Here is a 22,694-nt window from a genome sequence, read left to right as displayed (position 1 = left end):
TTTTAAGGAGGTGTTTTCCATATTTCACTCTACTTCCCTATGTCTGTCTTATGTCATGCTAAAGAATATTACACCCTGCCCATTTTCTGATGAACGCAAGTATATTATGAATCTCAAAAACAAAGCCAAGCCACAGACCTCCTACTTTTGAAAACTTAGATAACTCTATGGTAGTTACCTCTGCAAAGCAATCTTTTGAACAAAATGTGGGGTAGCCCCTAATAAGCAAAGGATTTTAGGTACAGTGGTACCTCTGGATGCGAACGGGATCCGTTCTGGAGCCCCGTTCGTATCCTGAAGCGAACGCAAACTGCGTCTGTGCGTGCCGCAATTTGCCATTTCCGCACATGCGTGTGACGTCATTTTGAGCGTCTGCACATGCGCGAGCAGTGAAACCTGGAAGAAACACGCTCCGTTACTTCCGGGTCGCCGCGGAGCGTAATCTGAAAATGCTCAACCTGAAGCGACTTTAACCTGAGGTATGACTGTATCCGAAACAGCACATAAGACCATAAATTTGTGGTATCACCATGGAAAGATTTAGTTTTGGGGGAGAGGCAAGAGATGAGACCACAGACCCCCTGGGTGCATTCTGCAGACCCCCCAGGGATCCCCAGACCCCTAATTGGGAACCACTGCTTTAGGGCTTTACAAATAAATTTGAGATCCTTAAGCAGGCATGGTGGTAAAAGAAGAAGAAGAAGAAGAAGAGTTTGGATTTGATATCCCGCCTTTCACTCCCCTTCAGGAGTCTCAAAGCGGCTAACAATCTCCTTTCCCTTCCTCCCCCACAACAAACACTCTGTGAGGTGAGTGGGGCTGAGAGACTTCAGAGAAGTGTGACTGGCCCAAGGTCACCCAGCAGCTGCATGTGGAGGAGCGGGGAAGCGAACCCGGTTCCCCAGATTATGAGACTACCGCTCTTAACCACTACACCACACTGGCTCCCATGCAAGCTGTTAAACACCAGTGTTATGTGGTGGCAACAGCCCGACCTTTGTCAACACTACAGCCGCAGCTTTTTGTGCCAAGCAGAGCTTCCCAATCAGTCCCAAGGGTAGCCCCACCTAGAGCGCTTTTCAGGAATCAAGTCTTCAGGTCACCAATGCATCAATCGGCTCCAAAGGATTACAGTGAGCAGGGCTTGCTCACATCAAGACACTGTAAAACTAGCTTGCAGTGTGAAGCTTCTACTTACTCATCTTTCAATCTTGCATTAAGATTAGGAAGTCCCATGTATTCACTGAGTCCCTGGAAGAAGATTTTAACAAAAATCCTACTGGAGGACGTTGTAGTTTCTTCGCTTAGCGTTATGCATTCAAGCACCTACAAGTCAAAGTAATAGTGGGTTAATGCTAAACATCCTCTCCTCCCACTTTAAAACAATCTACTTTATTATTTGTTCCCCAAATAGCAAGTTCTAGACTTGGCTCCAGCTGACAGAGACAACTTTGGCCTATTCTTCCCTCCACTTGTGACCTCACAGTACCAGCCCCTACATGGTTCTGGAATGCTGGGGGACAGTGAGGGAAGAGGCAGGGGGAGTTGGAAACTTCCTAGTGGGATTCCTCCAGATTAAAAGCCTTATCTGGACAAGAGGCATCTTTCTGCCTAGAGACGGCGATGCCTGGATCCGGCACGCATGCGTGGTCTTTCTTTTAAATAACAAATTCATGCAAACTTCAGATGACTTCGCAGCTGCCATCACATAGCTTTGACACTTTCTGTTCATTTAACATCCGGTCTCAATTCCAAAGAGTTTATCTGAACTTGTTCCTGAAATGAGGCTTCAAAGCTCTCACCTGTCAGTGCCAAAACAAACCTGGCGCTCAGCTCAGGGTATGACTTCCGGCAGATCCCACCTACATTTTGTTGCAAGACAGATCAATTTTGCCTTTTCAGAAAGCAAATGGACAACCCATGCCTAGAAGCATTTTTTACTCACACTCCACGGAAGTGAATCCGTATATAAAAGATGCGCAAACATCTTGGCAACGTTCCTCAACTTGTTTGTTTCCAGCCGGTGTATCGTGTCATACTGCTCTTTGAAAATGGCTTCAAATGCTTCCATGTATTCTTTTTTCAACATACAGAAGCGCTGAAAACGCAGGACACAGTTAAGAAAGGGGGGGGGGGAAGAGTTTAGAAACTGAATATAGAAGTATGGTGGACCAAAATGGGAAAACAATGAAGAGATTGTATAAATCTTAATTTTCAAAAGCTGGCTTGGGTCCTAAAGCTCTTTGGGGACAAAGCAAAGACACTTCTGCCCCATGTTTGGGGTGGGGCTTTGCAAGGTTATGGGGAATACGAATGAATGGGAAAGTCAGTAAATTGCAGGTGGGCAGCAATGCCTGCCTTTCAAGCAGCAAGTGGGGAGCCTCAGGCCTAAGACCTAATGCACTGCTGTCCTCCATGCTTCTCTGTTCAGAGAAAACACTTCAAACTCCTATAGAAACAGTGCTGAAAAAAATGGCTTGGATCCTAATTTCCTTTCCATGGATGGCATAGAATTCCACACTAGTTAAAGATGAGCTTCTTATAGACTCCAAATAAAAACCAAATAAATAGACTCCAAATAAAAACCAGGTTTTGAGTTTTAAAATCACGGTTGCTAAGGGAAGGCTCAAAAACAAAGGAGAAAACCTTAACGGTAATCTAGCTCAGGGCGGTCTCTAGGTCTTTTTTTGTGGCCCTCGGCAACATTGGACAACTGCCCCAGCCCTCCCAACCCCTTCCCAAAGCCTAGTTAGCACTTTCCCAGCTTTGGAAAGGCAGTGGGAGGATCCTGTGGAGCCCTCAGGCCTCCTGCCGAAAGCCAGTGCCTTGCTAAGTTGACTTCGGGAACGCACCCTAAGGGGTGGGGCATCAAATTTTGGGCTCCCTCCCTTCTCCCAGGCACAACAAAGCAGTGTGTGGCCCATGGGTTCTGTGTTGAAGTGCTCTTGCCGCCACTTGGTAGGAAAAGTTGGGCTGCCCTGATCTACTTCAGCTCCCTGGATGCCAATGTCAGCTAGCCGGCCCAACTCAGAAACAAAAAGGAAAAAATGCAACACATCTTGGCTAGCTTTTACATAATGTGATTTCCCAACTAATCCTGAAAGGAAATGTGTCCCTTGAATATCTGGCGTAACAAAAACACTTCTGCTTAACTAACCTCGTCCTGCTATATTTCAATAAAAGATTGCACATGAATGGTGCACCAATCTACCAGATTTATGCAGTCTGTTCTATGGGATCAACATGCTTATTTAAGGACTGAGCCGCATACTCTTGATTCAGTGCTTGATGCGTGAGCTGACGCTAGCCTGAGCCGAGGTGAAATTCAGTGGTATCCACGTTCTTCTGCCTGTGATATTTGATCTACGGCGGCTCAACCATGCATTCTGCAAACGCTGAAACTGCATTTGTAAACCAGCCCTTTTTGCAGGATGCTCAATGGGATGTTTGCGCATTATGCGTGCCATCTACGAAGCAAGCAACTCACCCCAGCCAGTAAACCAAAGAATTTCTCGTATGTTCTCTGCTGAGCGCAACAGTCAAGGATCATGTTGCACAATTCTTTCTGTTGAGAGGAGAAAAACTCATAAAATCCTATGTATCAACTGAAATTAATCACAGTACTTATCTTCTAATTTTTTAAAAAATAATATTGCAGCAACACATACTGAAAATAGGAAGCCAGAGATTTATTTGCACACCCAATTAAAGTGTGAAATACATTAGAAACACAATAGAAATAAATAGAAACACAACAGAAATAAATTATAGGTTAAATGACAACGCTGCGGGATTCAATAATAGCAATTCTACGTATATCAACCTACCCTGACTTACTTTCAGAACAGGAAATCACACTTAAAAGGGATTTTTTTAAAAAATCTAATCTTCCACTAGTAAAGGATTACGACCTAGCCTTTTTATTCTTTTTGCTACAACATAGCGTACTGAAACATTTCTCTTCAACACACTGTGTTGACAGAACACAAGCCGGTTTTACAGTTACTCTATATTAAACAAGACCAAAACCAAAAATATATTCAGAAAGAGACTGTTACTTTGTGGTGGTGGTGGAGAAGAGGGCTAACTAATCCGTCCCTTAAAAGCTTTCTTTTCTAATATATGTCATTAGTTTAATATATGAGGGTGCATATTAACTTCCTTACATTGTTTTATTATAGTAATGTTGCAGTCAATCAGTTTCCGTACAATAAAACAGGGCAAAGTGCTGATGCTGTTACTGGTGGGGTCAGCATGACTTGCAGAACAAATTACTTTCTGCTCCCTTAACTGCAGTTACAACATTTTAATATCCCCTGTGGGTTAAAGTAATTAAATATTTTAACATTTTAATTAAATATTACAATGATTCCTAGCAGAATATCTCGAGTAGCCACGTGCAGGGAAACAAATTTGCCTATAAAGACACTCCTGCTTCCACCTTCCAAAAGGAGGAGAGGCTGGGACCAAAGTGCCCGTCTTCAAGATTAAACGCTAACATGTTTTTAATTATTGTATATGATGGAAGGCAGGGATTCAGTGGCAGCTTCAAAGCCGAATAGCTATTTAGGTTTTTAAACCTTTTTGCAAAAGCAGCACTACAATTTTCACAGTTGAGTCCTCAACCCTTTATTACTGTGTTTTGCTTACTTCAAGTTGGGCTTTGTTTAAAACTTGCCATTTAGGTTTTCAAACCATTTTTGTAAATTCAGTATTAGTAACTGTACTTTTGAGTCCTCTGTCCTTTATTACTGCGCTTTACTTTATTACTTTGCTTTACCTAGGTCGAGCTAGGATTATAATACTTCAGAATTTTTTTTTTGGGGGGGGTGTTCTACCCTTTTTTTGAATTTTGGTCATTTAAAGTTTATGATTTTTCTATTTCCTTCTGAGGAAACTGAATAGTTCAGTGAAACAAGGTTTGTAGCCAGCATCCCGTTAAGGCTTCGTTCAATTTTAGGTTTTTCTATTTTTTTCCTTAAGCTTTTTGATTTTTCTTATTATTTAGTTTATTTCCGCAAGATAATATTTCTAGTTGATTACTTCTCGTTTCAGGGATTTTCACGGTATTTCGTTTGTTTTGTGCAATCTCTCAGTTCCGTGACCATCTTTTTTCTATTGATTCAAAGCTGAATAGTAACATTTGTTTCACTCGCTCAACTCTTTTCGGTGGATCCTGTATAGCAGGGGTCCTCAAACTTTTTCAGCAGGGGGCCGGTCCACTGTCCCTCAGACCTTGTGGGGGGCCAGACTATATTTTTTTTGGGGGGGGGGGAATGAACGATGAAGAGTGGCGTGGGAAAGGGCTCTGGAAAAGGGCTGGCTCCAACAAAGCCCAGCCCCCTTCCTTCCTCCTCTAGGCAGGGTGTGGAGAAGCCAGGAGGAGGGAGGGAGGAGGTGCCGCCGCCACCACCGCCATGTGAGGGAGAGGGAGGGAGAGGGAAAGAACGTGCACGCTTGCGATCCACACGGTGATTCCCAGACCACCCACAGGCCAGATTTAGAAGGCGATTGGGCCTGATCCGGCCCACGGGCCTTAGTTTGCCGACCCATGCTGTATAGGCTTTGCAAAGACACTGGCAGGTCTGTGGGCAAACTGCTTTACAAAACAACAAAAAACAAAACAACAACGAAACCTGTGCCAAGGTACGCCAAATTTGACACTCGGTATAAACAAAGCATGCACTAACCTTGTGCTAGTCATGTGCATGGGACAAAGAGTTATTCACCAAAGCCCTGTTCTCTGACCACTATAAGCCCAGACAAGGCCTCGCTCTGAGGCTTCTTAGATTTCAACACGTATCGCCCAGGACAAATGAACAAAAGATGAACGAAAGCCGAGATTTTAGAGCAGTGTTTTTCAAACGTGGGTCTCCAGCTGTTTTTGGAATACAACTCCCATCATCCTTAGCTGGCAAGACCAGTGGTTAGGAATGGCTGGAACTGGGGAGTCCAAAAGCAGCTGGAGACCCAAGTTTGGGAAACACTGTTTTAGAGCATGATGAATTCAGAGCCAGGACAAATCCGGGTGCTTGCATGGTGCACAATATATTGGTTACTGATCAATGGCCAGGATTCCCATGCAAGAAGGGCAGGGACTGCTCTTGCCTTATGGTGAAGATACCCAAAGCTGCCTATAAACAAATTACGGGGTTTTCTCCTGCTATTTCTAATATTAATGACTAGTAATCTATTAATTAAAATGGATCTACTCTTGAGTATAACTTAGCTGGCTATATTCCCCCCCCCAAAAAAAATTAGAATCACAAAGACCCTCCAAAGGTCATCTAGTTCAACTCCCTGCAATGCAGGAATCTCAACTAAAGCATCCATGGCAGATGGCCATCCAACCTCTGGTTAAAGGATGAGCACTGCGTTTATCCCAGCTGGACAACTAAAAAGAACTATCAACAAAAGAACAGTCTTGTGGCACCTTAAAACATAACAAGTTAATTATAAGTAATATAAATGTCTTGATTTCTTTAGGTGCAACAAGATTCTTTCATCGTTGCCATTTTTTCTGCAGAAGACCAACACATCTCAAGGCAGCTGACCCAGAAACAGGTAACGAAGTTGCAAATTCCGAAGAGCGAGGGCAGAAGATGCAGAGGGTTTTACAACTGCAGATCTTCCGCCATTTCTAAATTCTCCCTCTCAAGTTTTAATCCAAAGTCACCACCACCTGCTTCTATTTACTCCGAAGGCTTTTTACCACCAGATCGCTTCTCTCTCTCTCTCTAGGCATCAAGGATGTTCCTCAGATGAAAGCAGACAAAATTGTCAAAGGCAATCTTCTAACAGCATCTGGTTCCTTTGCAGGCAACTGTGTTGGCTCCCTCTCATCTGCTTAGTTCTGCTGACCATTTTCTTACAGTGTGTGTGTGTATGTGTGTGTGTATATATATATATTACTTAAAAGCAACCTGATTCTCCATTTGAGACTAATTGGTGCAAAACAGAACCATGCTGCTACCCCCTTCCCTGCACTTGCTAATCAGACTTAACATTTTTAGCAATTCACTGAGAAGGAACTATTTTTAATCTATTGAATTTGTAGGGTCAGCAGTGACGAGACGCGGTTGCGTAAGAGTATTTTATGTAAAAAAGTAAAATGTATAAAATTAAAACTTAGGCAGAATCATCACGGCACAATCTTATATCACAGTATGCCTAGTCACGTATATTTGCAAAACAAAAAGCTGGAATGATTTAAGTTGGATTGATCAGACTTGACTCTAGATTAAAAGACCTGTTTTCTCTGTGCTGCTATGGCCTGGGGCTACCAGGATAACTCTAATGGACAGATGGCCCTTTCAATTGTGGAAGAGTGATCACAGTCCCTCATCTTTAAAATAAACTCCGTTTTTAACATTAATGTTGTATTGAATAGTTTATGTTCTATCAGTACAGTGAAACAAAAAAAAGGAAGCTAAAATAAAATCAGAATTGGGGCAGAGTGCAACTGTTAGGGTGAGACCTTAATAGGTTTTGTTCATTTACGAGGTTATAAAATAGAGTTCAGTGTAGGCTTGCCACGTAGTTTGGCAAGTATTTAATTTCTCTGTAGCTAGTTCACATAAGGCAAACTCCCATACATGACGCCTAGTCTCCTTCACCACTTTTCCAAGATGTTTGGGGCAGTCCTGCAGCCACTACAAGGAAGTGCCTAACATGTCCCTGATCAACTGGAAACACGAGCGCTTTCAATGGCAGAAAGTTCTACTGCAAAAGTGAGTCATGGTTATGCCGTCAGAAATGAATTTAGAAGGCTGCTTACAAAAATAAGTGGGAAGTGGGAGGACATGGGGATAGAAAAGGGTACAGATTTTGCAGTGTGCAGTCCTAAAATCCAGCCTGATTTGGACATGGTATAAAGTCTTGGTTTAATGCTATGTAAATGAGCAGGCATGAGACTTGAACTTGTGTGGTCCCTCTCCCTCTCCCATCTAGTGAAGCCGTAAAGAGAATGGAAGCATCCACGTTCCGTTTTCCACCAACAGCGGTTTATCGCTGCAGCCCAAATGGGCAAACAGCAGATAATTTAAAGTAACAATTTACTATCAAGTCATTATAATAAGAAACGGCAGGCTCCTGCTTTGTTCTAACAGACCATGGTTTATTATACTTCAGGTGTGCAACAATAAACTGCAGTTAATAAGGAAAATGGAAAATAGGTGCTTCCAGTGCCTTCCTCAAGGCTGGTACCAGATGATAGGCGAGTTTCAGCCTGAGGTTTTGCTCTCATGTGGCAGAACTATGAAATGGGCTACTCGTTCATAAAGGGGAAAAAGGCCAAGGAAGAACCGGGCACCTCTCTTCCCCCATGATGAGTGTGGAGACAGTCTGTAAAGCGCCATGAAATCTCCAGGCTTCCTACAGGCATCTGGTTGGCCATTGTGAGAACAGGATAATAGACTAGATGAGCCACAGGCTCAATTTATGTTCCGGTATATGTGTGCATCTCCTGACCCACCAGGAGGGCACAGAGAAAGTATGCACATGTTCCAGAGGGGGAATTTTCACAACTCTGGTTTTCTTCCCTTTCTCTCTTTCCTCCATGTTGTTGTTGTCGTCGTTTAGTCGTGTCCGACTCCTTGTGACCCCATGGATCAGAGCATGCCAGGCACTCCTGTCTGTGTCCATGGAGTTTTCTTGGCAGGGATACTGGAGTGGCTTGCTGGTTCCTGCTCCAGGTGGATCACGTTTGGTCAAAGCTCTCCACTATGACCTGTCCATCTTGGGTGGCCTTGCACGGAATAGCTCATAGCTTCTCTGAGTTATTCAAGCCCCTTCGCCATAGCAAGGCAGTGACCCATGAAGGGGAAAACCTCCATAGGACCATTTAATACTTGTTTCAGCAAAACAACACACACAGTTCAAATTTGACAAACTATTTTCTTTTGCACTCAGAACTGCTCAGCTGCCGTGTTTCTCGTTCAACGACAAAACTGCATTTCAGCACAGCAAATATTTTTAAGCACAGAACCTTATTTATTCCAATCTGAGGGGATGTTAGGAGTATGAAGGAAAACCAACGTTAGTGACCAAAATTTGCTTTACATTTGTACCTTGGTTTTCAAATGGAATCCGTTCTGGAAGTCCATTCAGCTTTCGAAAACCAAGGAACAGCTTCAGATTGGCTGCAGGAGCCATGGAAGCCGTGTCGGACGTTCAGCTTCAAAAAAATAGTTTGCAAACCGGAAGAGTCACTTCTGGGTTTGCGGCATTCGGGAGCCAAAACATTTGAGAACTAAGCTGTTCGAAAACCAAGGTATGACTGTACTATAAATACTAGAATCATCACCATCATTCTCTGGAAGAAATGGCTTTACAGTGGTACCTCAGGTTACATACGCTTCAGGTTACAGACTCCACTTACCCAGAAATATTACCTTGGGTTAAAAACTTTGCTTCAGGATGAGAACAGAAATCGGGCTCCGCATTAGCTAAAGTGGTGCTTCAGGTTAAGAACAGTTTCAGGTTAAGAACGTACCTCTGGAACGAATTAAGTACTTAACCTGAGGAACCACTGTAATTGCATTTTAGCTGATCTGCTATGCATTATCTCGTATACTATATGATTAGTTACGTCAATATCTGAATGAGGGGGGTGGGGAAAGATGCTTATTCCAGAAATGGGAAAGAAAAGAAAAAAGGAATTAGGAAGACTTACTGTCTGGCTTTCAGGAAAATCCATCTTCAGCAATTTATGAGCACATTCTTCAAAGTCTAAACTGTAAAAGGGAGGGGGGAATTTGTCTCCAGAACCACAGCAGCTTAAAACATTTCTATGCTGACAACAGTATTTTCTGCATTAGAAAGCCTAAATATTGTGTGCCTGAAACAGACTTTGTTGAAATACCCAAGCAATACTGGGTTCAGCTAGTTTTCCAGGCTGAGAATTAAATCGGCTGTGCTTCAGTGTTTTTGGGTGTGAGAATCCTTATGAGTATAAGAACTTCCAAAATCTCCCTCCATTTCACTCATCAGATATAATCCCAACAATCATCATTGCTCCATGGACTTTAGATCTGCTGGATGCTAACATGGGCACAGTTGCAAGAAGTTCATTAAAAAGAAAACTGTATTGATCAGTACTGTTGCAGATGGCAACTGAAAGTCCACCACAGCATAAAAAAAATTAAAATCTGTTATTTTATTTAAAAAAGTATAAAGAATGCAACAGACTTTTAATCTTTTTTAGCGTTGAAAAAAATATATATTTTAGCCTTTTAACATTTTTATATGAACTATGGCCAAAACCAATAATTTTCAGACAGTTTAAAAACAAGGTGACTCCCATTCGTGAGTCACGGTTGCTATAACATCATGTTAAATAGAAAGCAGAAAGTCTAGCAATTAAACAAATGAGAACATGATGTCCCTCTTTGAAAAATCTTAAAATGTTGTTTCAGAATGTCCTCCCCACAGAAAGTATTAATATTTGATATTTGACGAAAGGGGGACACTATAAACAACCTGTTAATTAACAATGTTTCCTTACACTAAGCAAACCTCTTCAGTGTTCCTTCTCTCCCTCTTACACACAGACAGACAGAAAGACAGACATAACACTAAATCATCGTTTAGTACGAGGTGGAGGAGTCTGAAAGGGCTTGAGCAAAGCACGCCATTTATATTTTTCTCTCCACGCCTTCACCCCCAAATCCCATGGGACTCGAAAGAGAACTCTGCCAGCATTACCGTATTTTTTGGCCCATAGGGTGCACCTAGTTTTTTGGGGGGGAAATAAAAAAAAATTATTTCCCCCCCAGGCGTGGGGCTGGGGCGGGGGAAGCCCGAGCTTCCCCCGACCCCAGAACAGGCAGCTCTCCACAAGCCGTGGGAGAGCTGCGCAAAGCCCGAAGCCTGGGGGGCACTGAGCTCAGCGCGCCCCCAGGTTTCGGGGTGCAGGCAGCTCTCCACAAGAGGTGGTGCAGGCAGTTCTCCACAAGGAGAGCTCCACAAGCTCTCCAGGATTGCGGATAGCTTCCTGAAGCCTGGAGAGCGAGAGGGGTCAGGGGCCAGGCTTCAGTGAAAGCCTGCATTCGCCCCATAGGACACATTTCCCCTTCATTTTTGGAGGGGGAAAATGTGTCCTATAGGGCGAAAAATACGGTAGTTTCATTTTTAAAGGAATCCTGAGCATTAAGTTCAAACTAGGGAGGCCTGGTTTGAAACAAACTCTGGCTACTTTAAAAAGCCAGCTTCATAACCCAAGATTTGAAATTGGATAATGACTAGTTCTAGTTCTAAAGCAGGGTTTGAATGCAAGCCAAGTCATGCTTATTTAAAAAGGGAAACTAAATTCTGACAAGGTTCTCTTCTTAGCTGGGTGGGAGAAGGAGATGTTTAAACAGGCTTGTTTGGGGTCATCAGCATAGCGTTAAACCATGGTTCTGCTTTATGTGTGAACAAAGCCACACCATTTAAACCAGACCATCTCAGTTTTCACCTAGAGATTCATTATAGCAGAATATAGAGCAATGAGAAATACATTATTCTAAAGATTTAGCTCTAAGAATTCTGCCCAAAGCCTAGTTAGCTCTTTCCCAGCCATGGGAAGGAGATGGGAAAGCACTAGAGCTATGCCAGAGCCTTGTGTCTCTTTCACAAATCCCAGTGCCTCACTTACAGGGCTTTGGGAAGGTAGTGCAAAGGCTGGGAGGGAGCCAGCCAAATTTTGGCCTCACCCCATTCCCGGACGTGACAAAGCTGCATGCAGCCCGTGGGTTCCATTTCAAAGGACTCTTGCGGCCCCCTTGGTATGAAAAGTTGGGCCGCTCTGATCTAAAACTTGCTAGCTTCCAAAAAGTATTTGTAATCATAGTGCAAGGAGTCACATTTCGAACAAAAATTATGTTTCATTTTACCTTGACTGAATTGCTAGGTAAATAGTGCGTCGGAAGGAGACCAAGTTGATTTCCGTTTTATCATGGATAGTCACTTTTTGCCCTTGAAGATTCAGAGCAGGTGAGAGAGAGAGAGAGAGAGAGAGAGAGAGAGAGAGAGAGAGAGAAAGACAGACATAGGTTTCATGGTTAAAAAAAAGCTGGAATGGTTGATTACTTCAAAGACTGCTAATATACCACTGAATATACAAATGCAAATAAACTATTTGTGAAGAAATAAACGGCAGTATTTATTTAATTTCAAGTTAAAAGAAGAAAGCATTGAAATTCCAGCACAATAGGCAACCTGACTTAAGTGTCCCCTCACAGCCACAGCTGGGCAATGTACTGATACGCCATCCAAAATCGGTTTGAAGTCCATATTGTGAAAACTGTTTCATAATATTTGACACGGCAATATGTCATGAATCACGATGTGCGTGCGTGCTATGGGAAAAAATTGCAAGATGGGAAAAACTGTGAAGCCCGTCATCGCTTCTCTCATGAATCCTTCTGCCCTGTTGCTCTGTACTGTAAAGTAAGTTATCATTTTTAGACCCCTTAAGCAGTAGCAGTTGCCAGAACATTATCCCGTTTGCCTCTATATAGTTACATCCTTATTCAGACATCGTGATATATCATCAGTATATAACAATGTTTAGCTGATGATGTTGAAAACCAGGAATCACCCAGCGCTGCTCACAGCACAACAAAGGCATATCAAACCTATCAGTGTCCTAGTGCATGGGAACCAAACTAATACTGCTTAATGAGCCTTGCCTCATTAATTTCAAAAAGGAGCTGTGATTTAGGAATGTAAATCTGGTTTCATATTGAGATTAATGGTTAAAACCCTTGACAGTTTGGGAGGATGGGAGGTGGGGGGAGGAGAGAGAGAGAGAAGAGATAATTCTCCTGTACTGGTAATAATTCCATGGTTTAGGCCTACAAACAGAGCTGTGTATCTAGCTGGTCATGCAGGAACCAAGACCTAAACTAGCTGCTCTGAAATGAATTAATGCCCTACTGTTTATGGGGGTGGATTTCAGAGTTTCCATACGAGAAATGCAAGTAATGGCAGGGTGCTGTAATTGCCCTCTTTTCATTTGAAAGCAAAAGTTTATTTTCCTTTCCCAACAGTCCTACTGAAGAGACAGCACACTCAGGAAGAGTATGAAAATGCTAAAGACCGGTCTCAAAGTTTGTTTGTAAACTCAATCCAGCCTCTCTCTGCTTGCAACAACTTCAGTTTATCAGCTTGTTGGCTAACATGCTATATATGCTGCTTCTCACATTTCCAGAATAACAAAGACTGAGAATATGCTTACAAAGTGTTTAAGGAAACCAGGAAGAGACTCAGAGGAATCCCAAGGACGCATGAAATATATCCACGCTTGGAAGAAAGGAAAAAGACTGACACACACAGACATGAAAATAAAAACACCTTGTAGAAATAGTGTTAAGAATTATACAAAGAATTAACCTGCATCAGGAAACGGGAGGGGGGACAAGAAACCCTGCTACAATTCAAGACAACCCCCCCCCCCCAAAATGTGTATAATTTCATTATGACAACACAAACAAATGGTAAAAAACAAAAAACCCAACCACTGATATTTGAAGGAAGTCAAAGCCTGGAACAAAAACCCACACAAGTAGCTTTGAATACCCAGGGAAGCATTGGGTTTGGGCTCATTCAAACACCTCACATCAAATAGCACACCACTTTTGAAGATGAGAGGACTTTCAAAATGCAGATTGTGACATGCAACAGGAATCTGTTGGCTAAGTTAAAAAACAACAACACACACCCTCCCACTGGACTTCCTAGGTCCAAATTTAAGCAAACAACAACTGGACTGAAAGATTTCATGAAGATAAAATATTGGAAATGTCCCGATTTAATAATAATAGTAATAATAATTTTATTATTTATACCCCACTCATCTGGCTGGGTTGCCATTTAGAAGGGTAAGGGCAACTAAATAATGTACTATGAATACAGTCCTCTAAATCCAGCCTTGCTATTGCTACCAACCCAAAATGCAAATAGTGTCTGGCAGAGGCTATGGGGCATGCACTATTTGTATCACGGCCAAAGAAGTTGCACTGGAGTAAATAGAAGCAACATTTTAATATTAACTAAAATCAGTTCACTGTTTTGTCGCACTAACTTCCACAGTGGCGAGGAGCGCATAAAACTGTTTCTTTAAATTGCACCTTTACCTTCTTCGTCCTCCTCCTCCTCCTTATCATCATCCTCTTCCTCCTCCTCTTCACTGCTTGCAGCATCCTGACCACTTCCTGAGTCACTGTCACCTTCGTCAAGAATTTCTACAAAAGAGAAAAAACACGTTTAAGTGAACACCAATACCAGGCTGGGTTGGTTAGAGGAGCTAGTCCGTATCAGAAACTCGTGTATATGGAAGAAGATGCTTCAACATCAAAACAGGAAACATTGCAGTCTTGCTCAGTTGCCTGAGAGTAAGTCCCACTGAACTCAATGGAGCCTACAACTGAGCAGACATGCACAGGATTGCATAGCAGGTTTCCCAGAAAACCACAGGAATTAGAATTTTAGATACAAAAGACTGGAGTGCTAGGACATGATAATAAGGGTTCGCTGAGGGGTGTGGGAAGCAGCAACTCCCCATTTGTGGGTGACCGCACATGTAGGAACCCAGAGGCGGGGAAGAGAACTGCAAAGTCCTTGTGGCTTGTGAGGACATCCTCTTTGGGCTCCGGGGAGGGTCTCCTCGTGAGCCATAGGCTTTGTTGAGGTGCTCAGCCTCCCTGCCTAACAGCTGACAGCTCTCCATCCCTGCATTAGAACAGCTGTGCAAACTCAAATTAGCTAGGCGTACATACCTTTCTTCAGAGTTTGGTACTTCTCTTCGTTCTCCATAAAATCTGGATCCATCTTGAACACATCTTCACAGAAACAGAAAAACAAGTTACCAAAATTATAGCAGAGCCATTAAAAAAAAAAAAAAAAATCAGACTGAAAAGTTCATTCCAACATTCCTTATTCATACTTACTAAGAACATCTTCTGGATTATAGTCATCTTCCAAAGGCAGCATATGGGTAAACTGATCCTCTTCTTCCACAAGATCCAGTCCATCTGGAATTATCGGGTGATCTTTGAACCCGTCCTTACGCACAGCAAACATGACTTCAATCATGTACTGAACTCGCTTGTCGGTTTCAGATTCATGCAGGACATGACGAAGGCGGTCAAAGATAGCTGGGGGGGGGGGGGGAGAGAGAAAAAATGGAGGTGAATCTAATTCCTACAAAACTAATGGTCAGGAAGGAAATAAAGCAGCAATAAATACATACCGTTAACACCCCTAGGAGACACTTCAGTCAATTTGAGGCCGCATTCCTTTAGGAAGCCAATTGCTACTTCAATGCTGTCATCTGTCGGCCTCTCCAAAAGCAATGTGAGCATTTCCAAGCATAAAACCTCGTGAGCCTTAGCAGGAAGAAGATAACAACACAAATACCTTTTTTTGTTTTAACAAAATAATTTCCTTGACTGCATGTATCTGACATATGTACTCAACAAAACAAGCGCAGCACCATTTCAGAGAAAGGCACTACAAGTTCAGCGTCCCAAAAGGAGCTTTGGATGTGCTTCTTAAAGGTCAGCCCTCCAGTTTAGGCTACAAAACTTACTGCTCAAAGTCAATCCCCACTTGGTATATGGGTGTGCCTGAAATAGTTCTCTATATAAGCCTTGTCCAACCTCGTGCCCCATCATCATCATCATCATTATATTATTATTATTATTATTATTATTATTATTACTATTATTATTATTATTATTATTCTGCATATAATTATTAAAACTTATTGGTCACTTGTTTTTTACAAAAGTAACTCAAAACGATGTACAACAATAATTAAATAACATGTACATTAGAAACAACATAAAACCAAACAGAGAAAAACCCAAAATTTCTAGGTGTTGTTGGGAATATGACTGTCATCATTCACCAAGATGATGGTGGATCAACCACTCAGAAGCCATCTTAGCAATTGGGTGGCATATAAATTAACGAATAACATAATATAGGCACCCCCCATGTTTATGTGGGGGTTATGTTCTGAGGCACGTGTGTGTCAGTGAAATAACATAAAAATGAAAAGCCAGTTAAAAAGTCTGCAAACACCCCATTCTGCCCTTTCAGTGACATCATGTTGTTTCCGGGTCACTTCTGGGTTTGGTGCAATACGCAGTCACTCACATATTAAACATGCATAAGCGGCCTGTAATCCCTGACCACTAGTTATGCTGGCCACGGCTGATGTGAGCTGGGAAAGTCTGCCCTAGAGCAAAGGTTTGCAAGTAATATTTAGCAAGAGCCATAGTACAATAAATTGGGGGTTCTTAATTTTTTATATTTTGCTTTTGTAGTTCTATTTTCTATTTAAAGTGCTTTCTTATTTATTTACTGAAAGCTGCCCAGATAGCCTCACACTATGGGGGAGGAATGCAAATGCCATAAACATATTTGATGACAAAATCCCATCACAAACCCTTGCAACGTTAAAAGCCAAAATCCCTGCAAATATATTATCAGTAGTACAGAGCATCTTACCACATTCTGATTCATAAGATGTGCCACAAACTTGGAAGCTGTCAGGCAAAGTTGCTGCAAAACAAAATGAAAAGCTACGTATTTCTGCAAGTGATAAGTCCATTTCATAGGTATTACTGCAAGTGATATGTCTATTAGCATGGCTTTGAATCCCAAATTGCCCCAGAGGTTCTATGTGACTTGCACAAATCATTTAAAGGGCTTTCTCTTGCTGGCATTATTCTTATTACTATTATTTTGGGCAGGTGAGAAAGGAGATGTGCCAGCTCCTCAGGATGTCCTCAGGAAGGCTACAACGTTCGCCAGAAACATGCACCTGATGACTATTTGTCTTCCTCCAAACATAGGATTACTTTGGAGTGAACAGGTGACGAAGATTAAATGGAAGTAGGTCGTTTCAGGATATTTGCCATGCAGTGAGCTCAGACAACAAGCTTTGCGGAAGCTGCAAATAATGTATCTTGCTGCAGATGAGAGCTCAGGAAACTTTTAGATGATCTGGCACTATTGAATTCTCATTACTTAGGAGATCAAGTCCAATATCATTTTTTGATGTAGAAATGATGCTACACAGAGCACTTCCCTAGTCACACAATAACGTTGTTAAGGTGGAATCATTTTAACTCAATCTAGCCCTATTTCAGAAAACTGCTGGGGGGGGGGGGAGACTGGCTATCAGGATGAAGTCAACTGCAGTCTCATTTTGTAGGGGTGGTTCCATAAACCATTTTTACTAGATGGGCATATAAGGGAAAGCCATGGTTAAAATATTGTTTTTAGCTGTCATTTACTCCCTCGAAATGTTTTCTAGAACAACTATGTTAAGATAATCTACAGCAGGAGGAAGTTACAAACACTGTATATTGCAGATACGTACAATTCAAATGCAAACCTGTTGTAGACAGAAACTACTTATTGTAAGAGATGTGGAAACAGTTTGAAAGAGGGATTATGGCTTTTGATACCAATAGCCACCCCACTGTTACCTCACGGAATTACAGAACTTTCTGTATAACTTCTTCTGGAAAATGCTGATAGGAGAGGCTGTTTCAAAGCCCATCGTAATAAGAACACTGTTCTGCTTACTATTTTTCCATTTTAAATTCTTTATTTTTCAAACCAACAAGTTCCAATAAATACTCAGCACCTTAGGGTTCAACAGCATCCTACTCCATCTCTACACTGAACGTATTTGGACTTACTCTGAATGTTAAATTTAAGGAATTTATAATTTAAAATGTAATAAATATAGAAAAGAGGGGGGGAATTGTGCTAAGTTATATCGAATGGGTTGAATGCAGGAAAGAACTCTGTTCTCCCCATAACAGACCCTGGCTCTCTCACTAAACACCCCCCAAGAGTCTATTTTGTGCAAGTGCTACTGCCTTTCTGTTAGCACAAGAAACCTTTCGATCCAAGCCATTAAATATTATGTTCTTAAAGGAGTAAGGTTAACTCAGAATTAATAATAAAATAAGTACTACTTATATCACATTTCCCCAATTTTTTTTCTATTTATTCTCTCCCCCAATCCCAGTACCCGCTTTCTCCCCATGGCCTCAAAATTTTCAGACATTTTATGACTTTCAGCTCTCCTGATACCCACATAATTTGTACTCAAATCCTAAATACACTAACGCAGAAATAAATCTCAGTGAACACAATGACACTTCCCCAAAACAGTACTCAGGCTATAAGCAAGAGAGAAGCACAATAAATCTTACCCTATCACCTGCATGGTAATAATACATACCTTATCATTTCTTCTATATCCTTTGCGAAAATTTAAAATGAGCCTCTTGAGAATCAGTTCTCCGATATTTGGAAACTTTGAATTGATGATTGCTACAACCGCTGCATAAACATGAGTGAAGATAGGTGAAGCACTCTGGGCTTGCAAAATAGATCTTGAGAGCAATCCCCTATGAATGAAAATACAGACGTGCTGAAGCAGCTTTACCAAAAATTACAAAAACTATGTGATTTATACAGTAGCATTTATCCCAGCAGCTTGAGGGATGGCCGGTGACTTTTCTAGATTGCATTATTCTGGAACTCAATTCCACCAACATGGAACCACCATCCACAGCTAGATCATGCTCACTTATACATACAAACATAATTTTATTTGCTTGCCACCTTTCCACAGTTCAAACCATGCTCACGGCAGCTTGCAACATGAAAAGAAAAATACATAACAACCTAATGAAAGGGATTATAAATAAAGACTAAAACATAAAAAATACACAAACTGTACGATTTCAATATAAATCACCACAAGATCTAAAATAAAGATACAAAAACCCAACAACAACCCTGCCCCCAAGACAACACCTTCAAACAACACTCCAACCTGAGAGTCTGTTTAGCAGCCACAGCTTTTGTAGCTGGAGTCAGTCCGCGCCCCACCCTCCCAGGCTAGGTGGAAAAAGGCCTGCAAGGCAGGGAGCAGGTCTCCCAGCCCATATGCTTTTGGGTTTCCATCTTCTTTCCTGCTCCACTATCCCCCAATACATGTCTGTATTAAAATTAGCCTTTCAAAAGCTCAGATGTTATTCTGTGAATAGGCCAGATTAATCTACAATCATGTTTCAAGAAGCAACAGTTGATGAAAAAAATCACTGCTAAAAAGCAAAAAAACAAAAACAAAAACCCTCTCATACACAAATCCTAATCAGTGACAAGTAAACATTATTGGAAATATTCCCAAATCACTGGAGAACTACACTCTCATTATTCAAGTGTGCATTAATGTTTCCATTTAACAGATTAAGTTTCGTTTCACAATCTACTGCTTTTTTTCAAAGAATACAGACCTAGGTAAAACCAGTGGCAGCACTATTACTGTAAAAACATCACCATTGCTCTACTGGAGAAAATTGCTATAAAATAGTTTGTTAAAAAATATAGGCAAGAAAGAGCCCAAATTATTACCCGTGGGCCTTTAAGGAAACAATAACATAATCCTGCTATATGGATCAATTAGAAAAATGGCACAGCTACAGCACACACACAAAATGTCTTCTCAAAGAAACATGATATCTGAAAACCAGTGGTGTGTTAAATGTTAAAGATGCAAGAGTCAATTAATTACAGCAAATATAATTTGTTCCCCAAGTAAAGCACATAGCTATTTTCAGGATGGTAGATATTTACCAAGCCACTGACATCCTGCAGAAAAATGTTTGCTGACAATCTATGTTTTAATCACCGTACTTAGGCAATCTGTCAGGAGAAAATCTTCCTGGATTAGGAGTTCATTGGATGCCACTGTTTACTCCTCTACAGAAGGAGTAACTGCGACTGAACAGTCACTTTCCCGTGCCTCTAATCATGACTTAAGAAGAGAGTGGGAGCCCAAATAGCCAAACGCTTCACTACGGGAGCAAACGTTATACGGAACATGGGTCTTATTTCCATTTGATTGCCATTTTCTGGAAAAATCAGTGGAAGGGCTCTTGAGAACAAGAGGCGGCTGATTTAAACACAAGTCCTCCTTTTCAGACGACTGAACTCTGCAAAGTATTGGTTTGTATTCCACTCTTCCTCCAAGGAACCCAGGGCAACAAACAGGACAGGCTGAGAATGACTAGACCTAAGGAGTTTCACGGCTGAGCAGAGAATTCTCTTTGTTCACTGGTCAACACTCAAGCCACTACACTAGATTTATAAAATTTATAGTTCACACCAACTGGTTCCTCAATCTATAGTGATCCAGGAGCCAGGAGCAGTCAGCAGGCCAGCACTGCTGGCTTATATTGAAGGAAAACCCAAACAGTTTAACACAGTAAACTTTGCAATGCATGGCACACTTAAATGGTAATGCTTTGCATGCAGAAAGCCCCAGTTCATTCTTGACATCTTCACGTTTCTTTCTTTTTGTAAAATATAATGTAGCCAAAACAGTAACAGTTCCTACCCTAGGCACTCTAGTGACCACAAACTATGCTCATTACCATGGATCAGAAAACTCCCTCAACCTCTCTCACTACCAAGGAAATATAATGAATAGAGCGAGAACCTACCTAAGTGAAGCTGAAATTAAAAACCCTACATATACACCAAGTATTACCACCCCACCCTTCTCTCTCCCCCCCAACTTTATTCTGTATGCGACATTAACGTCTCACTTCAAATGTAAAAGAAAGATTCTACAACCTGAAAAAGAGACAAGGCATGCACTTTTGTAAACCAAGAAAATATTTAATAACTTATTTTTCTTAAAAAAAATAACTATAACAAGATGAAAACTTATTTCCTAAAGTTTTGCAGCAAAATTCTCGATTAGAAAAAAAGCAAAATCTTTAAAAAATAATAATTATGCAACACACAAATAGAAATCACTTGGTACGTTTGCTTTGGAAAACCTGGTTTCAACCATACATCAAATTATTCATGAGTGAAAAAGCCTCTAAAAACAATTATGATCAAAAATTTCTAAATTCAAAGGAATTTACTTCCAGGTAAGTCTGCACAGGATTATACTTTGATCTTTCTGCAAACCCTCAACAAGTCATTCATATTTAAAATGAAAATCCTAACATGATTCAAGCAGCAGCTGACCAAGAGAATATCAGACTACTTCTAACAAGCGACTTGAGACTTAATCAATAACTCTCAGATGAGCAGAAGACTGCATATCAAGAGCTTGATGCTTACCTCCCTCTGACAATGTTTTCCTGAAGAAGCTCATGGATAATATTCTCAATATTTGAAACGTTCACCTTGTTGACGAGACCGTTGATGGATTTCTTCAGCGCTTCCCAACTCATCCTTTGATATGCTAAACTGTTTTCAAAACAAATCATTGATAAAAATCAAGAGAACAAGAAAGGAATGTATCTGCTTATTCAGCTAGAATACCAAATATGCAATAGCACTTTTCAGTTAGCATATTGCAAGAACGGTGTGCAAAAATAAATATCTACCTGCCTCCTTTCACATCAATTTTACCAGGGTAAATGATTTTCAGAATAGTTACACCACCGAATAGTGATCTGTCTTTTGCAATAATCAGAATAAGAAAACCATGACAAGTGACAACCAGGAAGGGCAATTTTTCCCATTTACATCTCACCACAGTGTGCCTCACACATATGGTTGGCATGTCCAGAACAAATCTGGACTCCCAGCAGCTAGGATAGGTCAATCGGTAGAGAATGAGACTGTTAACCTCAGGATTGTGGGTTTGAGCCTCACAAGGGCCAAAAGATTCCTGAGATCCAGGGGGTTGGTCCCTTCAAACTCAACATTCTATGGTTCTATGAACTCTGTTTAAACCTTTGGTTTTAGTCTCATGTGACGAACGCTAGAATTGTATAGAACCTAAAGCATTTGTCATTTATTTCGTAACATTTCCACTCCGCTCGATTGTAATAAAACCTCAAAGCCATTTACAAAAATAATAAAACAATAACATATCAGCAAAAAATTATTTCCGACAAACATTTAAAACATTCAATTTGTATTGTTATAATTTGGATTAATTGGTTTGATGTGTTTAATTCAGTAAGATGAAACTTAATAAAAATTATTTTTTAAAAAACAACAACATTCAATTTGTATCAACAATATGCTAAAACAAGATTAAAACACGTAACAGCTTCTATATGTCTGGATAGGCTTGACTAAACAGAAATATTTTTAGCAGGTACCAAAAAGTGAAGTCAAAAGTTCCAAAGAACGACCAATTTTGAGATACACAGAGGATAACTGTGACTTTAAAGATGCATGGGAACCCTTTACAAAGTATTTGAAGACGCAACAAAGCGAACTGGACTCCTTGGCTGGCTTTGAATAAACATTCACAAACTTTTTATTGATAATAATCAGCTAAATAATTTAAGGATCTGTACAACTTTGTAACATGCAGAAAACAGCATTCTCAGAGAAACCAAAGACTGGAACTAAGGGAAGCCAGGGGTGGGGGTGGGTGGGTTTTGTGTGGGATGGTGGGGGGAGGGAGGAAAATGGGGAAAAAAATAAGGATGATATGTTTTTGGATAAAGACTCTCCGCTTTCAAGAGGGGAGTAGTTGTGGGCGGGATCTGATCCCCAGCCTCTCACAGGGGGCATTAGGTATTCCGTTAAAGGAATCCGGCGGTCGTGGATCCTGTCCGATGCCTGTGTGGCGGGGGGCCATGGCACGACCCTCGGTGACATCAGGGGAGAGCTTATAGTTGGATTAGCATCAACAG

At 41.2% G+C, this 22,694-nt stretch overlaps 1 protein-coding gene across 5 annotated transcripts in view; it reads right to left on the bottom strand.

Annotated features, from left to right (window-relative positions):
- The window catches only part of CWC22 (CWC22 spliceosome associated protein homolog), a 46,978-nt gene that overhangs the window by 9,889 nt on the left and 14,395 nt on the right, over positions 1 to 22,694 (bottom strand). For all 5 annotated transcript variants that reach the window (XR_014557109.1, XM_083706922.1, XM_083706925.1 and 2 more), the window contains 12 exons: positions 21,157 to 21,285; positions 18,251 to 18,419; positions 16,498 to 16,551; positions 15,233 to 15,368; positions 14,931 to 15,137; positions 14,760 to 14,822; positions 14,118 to 14,225; positions 11,874 to 11,955; positions 9,674 to 9,734; positions 3,488 to 3,565; positions 1,946 to 2,098; positions 1,199 to 1,326 (listed from right to left, as the gene is read on the bottom strand). Coding sequence is in view for 4 of the 5 variants with exons in the window: in XM_083706922.1 (XP_083563048.1) it covers positions 1,199 to 1,326; positions 1,946 to 2,098; positions 3,488 to 3,565; positions 9,674 to 9,734; positions 11,874 to 11,955; positions 14,118 to 14,225; positions 14,760 to 14,822; positions 14,931 to 15,137; positions 15,233 to 15,368; positions 16,498 to 16,551; positions 18,251 to 18,419; positions 21,157 to 21,285 (1,368 nt within the window). In the remaining variant the exon portion in view is untranslated. The remainder of the gene's footprint in view (positions 1 to 1,198; positions 1,327 to 1,945; positions 2,099 to 3,487; positions 3,566 to 9,673; positions 9,735 to 11,873; positions 11,956 to 14,117; positions 14,226 to 14,759; positions 14,823 to 14,930; positions 15,138 to 15,232; positions 15,369 to 16,497; positions 16,552 to 18,250; positions 18,420 to 21,156; positions 21,286 to 22,694) is intronic.

The sequence above is a fragment of the Podarcis gaigeae genome, assembly GCF_964106915.1.
Source record: "Podarcis gaigeae genome assembly, chromosome: 1".
In the NCBI taxonomy this organism is placed as follows: domain Eukaryota; kingdom Metazoa; phylum Chordata; class Lepidosauria; order Squamata; family Lacertidae; genus Podarcis; species Podarcis gaigeae.
Note: the sequence above shows the minus strand (reverse complement) of the source record. Positions and strands in the feature narration are given on the sequence as shown.